This window comes from Microtus pennsylvanicus, chromosome 1 (genome assembly GCF_037038515.1).
Source record: "Microtus pennsylvanicus isolate mMicPen1 chromosome 1, mMicPen1.hap1, whole genome shotgun sequence".
NCBI classification, from domain to species: Eukaryota; Metazoa; Chordata; class Mammalia; order Rodentia; family Cricetidae; genus Microtus; species Microtus pennsylvanicus.
Genome location: NC_134579.1, coordinates 140,036,282 through 140,044,733, shown reverse-complemented (window position 1 = coordinate 140,044,733; position 8,452 = coordinate 140,036,282). Strand labels below are relative to the sequence as shown.

At 52.7% G+C, this 8,452-nt stretch overlaps 1 protein-coding gene across 4 annotated transcripts; it reads right to left on the bottom strand.

Annotated features, from left to right (window-relative positions):
- Nucleotides 1-1,330: 1,330 nt before the first annotated feature.
- Nucleotides 1,331-3,606, bottom strand: Znf575 (zinc finger protein 575). Of its 4 annotated transcripts, none has more exons than XM_075958521.1 (4): nt 3,418-3,606; nt 3,139-3,241; nt 2,639-2,784; nt 1,331-2,029 (listed from the first exon to the last, which is right to left on the bottom strand). In XM_075958521.1, exons 3-4 carry the CDS (start codon nt 2,694-2,696, stop codon nt 1,392-1,394), a joined length of 696 nt encoding a protein of 231 aa, XP_075814636.1. In that variant the 5' UTR covers nt 2,697-2,784; nt 3,139-3,241; nt 3,418-3,606; the 3' UTR covers nt 1,331-1,391. The 4 variants fall into 4 exon arrangements, with proteins under 4 accessions (XP_075814636.1, XP_075814644.1, XP_075814640.1 ...); XM_075958529.1 differs by having other exon boundaries at nt 3,144-3,241; XM_075958525.1 differs by having other exon boundaries at nt 3,474-3,606.
- Between the last annotated feature and the right edge of the window lie 4,846 nt (nt 3,607-8,452).

The following is an 8,452-nucleotide window of genomic DNA, read 5'->3' as shown; positions in this document are numbered from 1 at the left end:
AGTGTTGGCAAACGCCTGTGGTCCCCATTCAGGAGGCTGTGGCAGGAGGATTACCATAAGCTTAAGCCAGTCTGGGCTACAGAATAACCTTTATCTTAAAACACTAAAAAGGCGACCAGGTTTGGTGGCACACACTTAATTCCAGCACTTGGGAGGCAGAAGAAAGCAGGTCTCTGGAACTGAAGGAGCCTGGTCTACAGAGTGAATTCCAAGATTACATAGACCATATGTTTAAAAAAATGAAACAGTGAACAGGTAGCCAAAAAAGGAGGGTGGTGTATTTATGGTGGATTAACAGATGGTGTTGTGGTTAAGGGCACTTGTTTGTGCTAAGGGCCGGAGTTCTCCTAGGACCCACATGGTGGCTCACAACCATCTCTAACGTTCTCATCTCTACAGGCACCAGGTACACATATGGTGCACATATATAAATGCAGGCAAGCAAACAAAACCAACCCACTGAAAAGTGTGAGCCTGCCTAGCATTCATGAAGCCCTGGTTCAGTCCCCAGCACCACGTAAGTCCAAGGACAGCCTGGAGACATGAGATGCTGTCAAAAAAACAAATATCCCACAAACAGAAAACACAAAGTCCTAGCTCCCAGAGAAAAGTTACACACCTTGTCCCAGGTTCCCAAGAGATTCAGAGGCACTCCTGTGTTGAGCTTCCCAGTACGGGTGCTGCTGCTGGTGGTCTGTCCTTTGTTTTGGCCTCTGTACCCTCTGCTCAGAGCACTTTGTAAACACAGTGCCCGCCTCTTTCCTACAGCCACACATTGCCCTCTGTTTCCTGGTCCCTGGTGGTGGGTATGTGATGGCCTGTTCCCAGTGTGGCCCTACACTGCTGTTCCTTTATGACTTTATCACAGGCTAGAGTATATAGGATAAATCCCTGCCACAAGTAAGTGTGTGCTGTAAATGCCTTATGGCCAAGGCCGAGGCACCGAGTTACTTTCAGCAGTAAACAAAGAGCTGGTGTGCCTTACCAACCCAAGATGCCATCAGGCTTTTTACCTTTGTCATACAAAGTGTGTGTGTGTGTGTGTGTGTGTGTGTAGGGGAGCAGGAGGGGCCCCTATCACCACAACTCCAGGCTCGAGGTTTGAATCCAGTGCCAATCGGATAACACCTGCCCTTCCACACAAATAGAATTTTTCCCAACCATCTAAGTCAATTCCAGGATAGCCAATCCCAAAAGAGATGGCGTACATAACTGGAACCCGGGATTTGGAAGGCCACAAGAGGATGGAGAGTTCCAGACCAGCTTGGGCTACATGTATGAAGCCCCTGTCTTTCTCCCAGTTAGAGGAAAGTCCACACATAAAACAGGGCTTAGAAATTCAGGTCTTTATTGACACATGGCGGAGGCAGATGGGCGGCTGGACCGACAGCTCACTCCCTCTCTCCCTGGCCCTCGGACTGGTGGTGGCTGCGTTGATGAACCAATAGGAGGCGTCTCTGACCAAAGGCCTGGTCACAGCTGGAGCATCGGTGGTGGCCAGTGGTCTGGCTGCTGGGCGCAGTGGGGGGTTCGTGACATAGGCGGTGAGCCGCCAGTTTGGAGGGAAACGAGAACGCTTTGGGGCAGTGTGGACAAGGGTAGGGGCGGGCGTCGGTGGCGTGGTGCGTGTGGCGGTGGGCCGCCAGTTTGGAGGGGTAGCAGAAGGACTTGGGGCAATCGGGGCATGGGTAGGGGCGGGCGGGAGCGTGGGTCCAAAGATGCGCCGCCAGCTTGGAGCGGTGCCCGAAGGCCTTGGGGCAGTGCGGGCAGGAGTGCGGGCGAGCTCCGCTGTGCGTGAGGCGGTGCGCGGCCAGCTTGGACGGGTAGGAGAAGGCCTTGGGGCAGTCGGGGCACGGGTGCGGGCGGGTGCCGCCGTGCGCTAGCCGGTGCGTGGCCAGCTTGGATGGGTACGAGAAAGCCTTGGGGCAGTCCGGACAGCGGTGTGGGCGCTGGGGTGGGGGCCGCCGGCGGGGCCGGGAGGGCACGCTCCCAGATGCGGCGGGCTGACTGGGCAAGTCCTGGTGGGGGACTAGGGGACGTGAGAGCTGGTGAGCTTCTACTAGTAGGCATGCCCCGGGCCCAGGCCAGGCTCTGCCTTCCCTCTCCACTCTCTCTGAAACAGGGCCTCACTATGCAGCCCTGGCTGTCCTGGAAAACTCTCTGTAGACCAAATTGGCCCCAATCTCAGAGATCTCCCTGTCTCTGCCTCCTGAGTGCTGAGATTAGGGACCTGAGTTACCACGCTGGGCTCTGCCATTTCTTAATACCAGAGGGGCATCTCAAAGTGTCTGAGCAGGCAGGTGTCACAATGGTGTCCCATTAAGGATCACATCTGTTTGCCCTCTCACCCCACGTTCTGTCTCAAAGAGTTGTCAATTCTTGTCCTGAAACCTAGTAAAAGTATTCATTTCCAGTTCTACCCATAATCCCACATTATCCCCTATGCACCTTCTGTAGTTTCCTGAGCCCCAGCAAATGAAAGGTCCAGCCACACTGGCGGGTGAGGGTAAGATCCTTTGCAACCTGTTGCGCGTGAGCGCGGGGCAGGTGTGTGGGTAATTCCGAATGGTTCTAACAGGTTCTTCTCGGCTGTCAATCCTGGGGAATGATCCCTATGTACAACTCGGGCTGCTCTCACCTCCTTTGGTCACCGGGTCCTGGCAAGTGGCCTCAGATTTCACATTTCCACCCAGCATCTTGCTGGCAGAGGAACTCAGGGGTAGCAGTTAAGAGGGTGGGAGTGACGCCGGTGATTACCAAATTCACAGAGACAGTAGTGGGGGCCTAAAATTAGAAAGTCAGTTAGGACCTGGGTTTTGGTTAAGTCTGATCTTGATTCAAACGAGCAGCGGGGCTGGAAGAAGGAGCCTAAGCGCACCCTGGGAGGAGATATGCAAATCAAACCAAGAGATCATTTCTTTGCTGGGTGGGGATTGGAGTCTATTTTAGCGTGGGCGGGGCCTCTAAACCTGGGAGGGGCGGGGCTATACAAAAAAGCATCACAGCAGTCAGTGGCTGTGCCTTCCAAGCCCAGGGGCGGGTCTTTGAGCTCCGTGGGCGTGCCTTTGGCCACACTGTCCCAGAGGTGGGCCCTCTGGGTGCAGTGGCAGGGATTTCAAGTGGAAAAGGGGGCTTTACCCTGCCTTTAGTCTCAGTCCATGGATGCTGTGTCCACCCTGTCCTTCTGGTCGCTAAATCGCATCCCTGGTGTAGAACTGGAAACCTTGTAGGATAGGGAGACCTGGAGAAAAAGACGAAAAGAATAGACTTTTCACTGGAGGGAGTCCCAAACATCTGGCATCGCATGCACTCCTCAAGAACCAGGGCACCCGGACCTAAGTCTACCGTCCGCGGGGTCCCGGTGTCCAACCCCCAATCTATCTCCAGGGGACCAGGACCTTGCCCTGCCCTCCTCACCTGCAGGGAGGCCTCTCCCCAGGGGTGGGGCTCCGGAACCCTCCCGTCTCGGCTACCTTGCAACCCTCGGATCTGCACCGCCCTGTGAGCGCCGGGAGACGCCGCCCGAGGGAAGGAGAGAGGGAAAGAAGGAGCCCCGGCAAGCCGCGGGACCCAACCTCACTTTCATCCCCTCCTCCCATCCGGGGCTGGAGGGGGCGTCGGCACGCATGCGCAGTCACAGCCGGCTAGAGGTTGCAGCCGGGAAGACACGGTGGAAGGAGGAGGTGGATGTACCACCCAGCTGGCAAGTTCGTGAGCAAGCGCGAAGCTATCGGCCAAAGAACCCTAGGAAAGGACACAGCTGGGACGGTGTAAGGCCTACGGTGGCTAACTGCATACACAACCCTCCGTGTTTTTTTTTTGTTGTTTGTTTGTTTTTGAGACGGGTCTCGAATAGCCCAGGCTAGCCTCGAACTCCATACATAACCGAGAATGACCTTGAACTGGTGACCCTCAAATCTTTGCCTCCCAAGTGCTGAGACAGACGGGCACAGCCACGCCCTGCTTCTTTTTGTTAATGTCCCTGTTATTTACTTTCAAAAGTTTATTACATTTACTTACTCTCCGTTGTATGTGGATGTGTTTGAGTGTGGAGGTCAGAGGACAGCTTGTGGGACTCAGGTTTTATTTTCCACCATGTGGGTCCCAGGGCTCGAATTCAGGTCTTCAGGCTTGACTGCAGCTGCCTTTTACCAATTGAGCTGTCTCTCTGGCCTCATATTGAGAATTCCATAGACAGTCTGAGCTCAACTTCTGGGAGCAGTTTCAAAAGCTCCGGGTCTATTTGATTCCACTCCTCCAAGTGTTTACAGAAAGTCTGGCTATTTCTTCCAGAAAGGGCAGGGGGCAGGACTCTTGGCTCAGTGAGCTGGCTGACACCCAAAAGTATTTGCACAGAACTTTAGGGACCCTTCACCACTGGGTGACTAGAGCCACGCCCAGCATCTGGTGCCACTTGCCTTGCCTCCCTTCCCTAACCTGGGTGGTCCAGGAGTGCCAGGCCAAGGGTGACACGGAGTGCTTGGCCTTCTTCCAGGCAGTGACGGGCCATATCCTGCCCAGCACTGGCACGACTGTGAGGTGCTCATAAAAGTCCTCCGCACTGTTGTGCCTTCAACCGTGTAACCCACAGGGTCTGGCCAGTCCTGGGAGTCACAGGAGGTATTTGTCAGGGCGGACTTTGGACTGGACTCTGGCACTGTCTAATTGTGTGACCATGAGTAACTTCACATTTCTGGATCTCAGTGCCTTCATCTAGGGATTTGAGGTCTCTTGGTACTGAATTATCAATGGGAAGTGTTTACAAATCCTAAGTGTCCAATCAATGTCTTTGATTTTGTTGTTGTTGTTGTTGTTGTCGTCTTTTGTTTTGTTTTGGTTTTTTAGATAGGGCCTCACTAAGTAGCTTTGGCTGTCCCGGAACTTACTCAGTAGACCAGGCTGGCCTTAAACTCAGGAAGATCCACCTGACTCTGCCTCTGTAGTGCTAGGATTAAAGATGTGAGAGGCCAGAGAAATGACTTAGCAGTTAAGAGCACTGCCTATTCCTCCAGAGGACCCGGGTTCAATTCCCAGCACCCACATGTCAGTTTATAGCTGGCTGTAACTCTACCTCTAGGAGATCTGACACCCTCACACAGATATACATGCAGGCAAAATACCAATGCACATAAAAATGAATAAATCATTTAAAAAATACATGACAATATTAAACTCTCCCCTCTACTCCTTTGTCATCTCTGCCCTTCCCCACTGCCCCACTGTGTACCCGTGTTCTAGAATATACGTTAAGATGGACAGATTACCCGTCTTGTTTGTCTGAGGCAAGAACAGCACTTTCCACCTAATGGTTACACGTTTGCATTGTGTAGATAACCAGCAGGAAGCTTTCCATACTGAGGGGAATGGTGGGGGAAAGTAGAAGTCAGGGTCAAAGGGCTTAGGAAGGAATCCAGACACAGTGAGAAAGCAGGGCAGGGATTTAAACTGTAGAAGGAGGGTTGGGAGTGCAACTCAGTGGTAGAACCCCTGCCTAGAATCCTTAGTGAGGGGCTGGGGGCGTGGCTCAGTGGTAGAACCCCTGCCTAGAATCCCCCAGTGAGGGTCTGGGGGGCCCAGCTCAGTGGTAGAGCCCCTGCCTAGAATCCTCAGTGAGGGGCTGGGGGCGTGGCTCAGTGGTAGAGCCCCTGCCTAGAATCCCCCAGTGAGGGGCTGGGGGTGTGGCTCAGGTAGAATTTAGCAGAGTGTGTCAGGCCAGGGACAGGGATCCAAAATCCTGCCAGAGCAGTAGGGATGGTTGGACTCTTCAGCTAGGCCTAAAGGGACTGATTTCCGGGCCCCTCTCTCTCCTGGGCTTCCGCAATCCTAGTACCTCCTGACTGTATGCACTGTTGGCCTGGTGACTCTCTTCTGAGTCATAGCTTCTTCAAGCTTGGGCTAGGCAAGTGAGGGACTTCAGGAGTGTCTGGGAGGCTGAGCAGCATTTCCTGCCTTTTCCTCTTGGGCTACCTCTTCTTCCCCCTCCCTGGTTCCATCTTACTTCCCTCTCTGCTTGCCTCTGTTTTTTTTTTTTTGTTTGTTTGTTTGTTTTCCGAGACAGGGTTTCTCTGTGGTTTTGGAGCCTGTCCTGGAACTAGCTCTTGTAGACCAGGATGGTCTTGAACTCACAAGAGATCCTCCTGCCTCTGCCTCCCAAATGCTGGGATTAAAGGCATGCGCCACCACCGCCCTGCTGTTTGCCTCTGTTTATCCAGCTCTCACGATCTTGTGTTTTTGAGACAGAGTCTCACATTGTCACCAAGTTGACCTCAGAATCAATACAAAGCTGGGCATGGTGGCCCACGTCTTTAATTCCAGCACTCAGGAGGCAGAGGCAGGTGGATTTCTGTGAGTTTGTGGCCAGCCTGGTCTACAGAGTGAGTTCCAGGACATCCAAAACTATATACAGAGAGGATTTGTCTCAAAAACAAACAATAACAAAATTTCATGGCCATCCCATCTTTGCGTCCCGCTTGCAGAGATTATGGGCATTATCTACCATGCCTGGCTTTTCACAATCTTCTGCAGTTAAGTGTAGTACCTGTATGGCTCTATTTCTTTTTTGCTGTTATTTTGTTTTGTTTTGAGACAGGGTTTCTCTGTGTAGCCCTGGCTGTCCTGGAACTCGCTTTGTAGATCAGGCTGGCCTCAAACTCACTGAGATCTGCCTGCCTCTGCCTCCCAAGTGCTGGGATTAAGGGCATACGCCACCACCGCCTGGACATGTCTGTATTTCATTGTTAGATATCCCATGGTCCTTCCCTCTGTTCTTTCACAATGCCTCTCGGTAGCCCCCTGGCTCCCTTCTTCATGTCCCATTCAAATTTCTAAGCATAGCCATGTCTCCGAGTGATTTTCGGAGCCTCTTCTGTGATGAAAGCCCCCAGAGATGCCAAGGACTTCAGCAATGGTGATTTTAATTTTTGGTGTGGGGTGTATTTGTTCCGTAGTGTGGAGGTCGGAAGATAGCATGGGAGACTTGGCCCTTCTTCCGCTGGGGCGGGGGCGGGACGGGGGCGGGGGCAGGGGCAGGGCGATCAGGATTGGACGGGCTCTCCGGCTCGGAGGCAAACACTTTTACCTGCTGAGCCGTCTCAAAGTTCCAAACTTGCCTTTTATTGCCTGGAAGCTTGAGGGAGAAAAACACAGTGGGATCCCTGGGGCTGGTTCCTTAATCGGAGGGAGGGAGGGAGACAGAAGATTTGGAAAATGTGGCTTTTATGTAACAATTTTGTTAAACCGGGAGTGTAGGGTCAAAGGAAAGTACGCTGTGTGAAGCTGGGAACAGTAACAGGTCCAAAAGAAACAAAAGACCAACTGTGGTGCCTATTAGCATAGCAAAGCTCCTGCTGGCCTCCAGGCTCGCTCAGCACCACCGGTGCCTGTGGCTCTTCAGAGTTCTCTCACCCCGCCCCTTACCCCATACTCCTCCAGCTCCTGGGCCTCCCTCAACCTGCTCCTCCTTTCCCTTATAACCCTACTGTTTCGTCAGGCATTCCTGCGCTCTTCATCTCCTTTGCCCACACTCTTTTGGTCTACCTGTCTCGCCAACCCAACCCCATCCCCACCCCGTGACCAAGTCCAGTCCGCTGGTCATGTTCAGGGTACGACTTTGTCTCCCTGCTCTGGACTCTTCCAGATGCCTCTAGCTGTGCTTTCCCTCATATCTATAATAAAAACCTTCCCCTCAACCTTGGAGCCGGTCATATACTTAGTTTATACCAACAAGTCTTGCTGTGAGCTGCCCAGCCGGGTCGGCACGGGGAGAACTGCAGGGTTAGGAGATAAGGATGGACGTTGCTGCTGATTCTCTCAGAATACAAACTGCAGTGTGACTGAGGTCCACTGGAATGGAGGGCTTGGTTTTTCTTCTTGAACTGGGGATAGAAACCAGGGCCTTATGTATGGTAGACAAGGGCTCTATGGCTAAGCCACACCCTTCACCCTTAGCCCAGGAGTATCTCCACTATCAATAGGATTCCAAGAGCAAAATGTTTTATAGTCTGTTCACTAAGACAATGCAATTTATTGGCTTTGTGAGTTTGTTTTTGAGACAAGGTTTAGTGGGTAGATGTGCTGGCTAGTTCTATGTCAACTTGACACAATTCTGTCATCGAAGAGGAGGGAACCTCAATGGAGAAAATGCCTCTGTAAGAGCAGGCTATACACAAGTCTGTAGGGTCTCAAGTCTGTAGGGTGTTTTCTTAGTGACTGATGGGGGAGGACCCAGACCGTGGTGGGTGGGGCCTCCCTGGGCTGGTGGTCTTGGGTTTTATAAGAAAGTAGGCTGAGCAAGCCGTGGGGAGCAAGCCAGTGAGCAGCATCCTCCATGGCCTCTGCACCAGCCTCCAGCTTCCTGCCCTGTTTGAGTTCCTGTCCTGACTTCCTTCAGTGATGGGCTATGATGTGGAAGTATGAGCCAAATCAGCCCTTTCCTTCCCCAACCTGCTCTTGG

Excerpts from the sequence above, each read along its gene's own strand:
- Znf575 (XM_075958521.1), bottom strand. The coding sequence starts at position 2,696 with ATGCTGGGTGGAAATGTGAAATCTGAGGCCACTTGCCAGGACCCGGTG. Across the intron at positions 2,030-2,638 it reads GGACCCGGTGACCAAAGGAG|TCCCCCACCAGGACTTGCCC; the intron begins GTGAGAGCAGCC and ends CACGTCCCCTAG.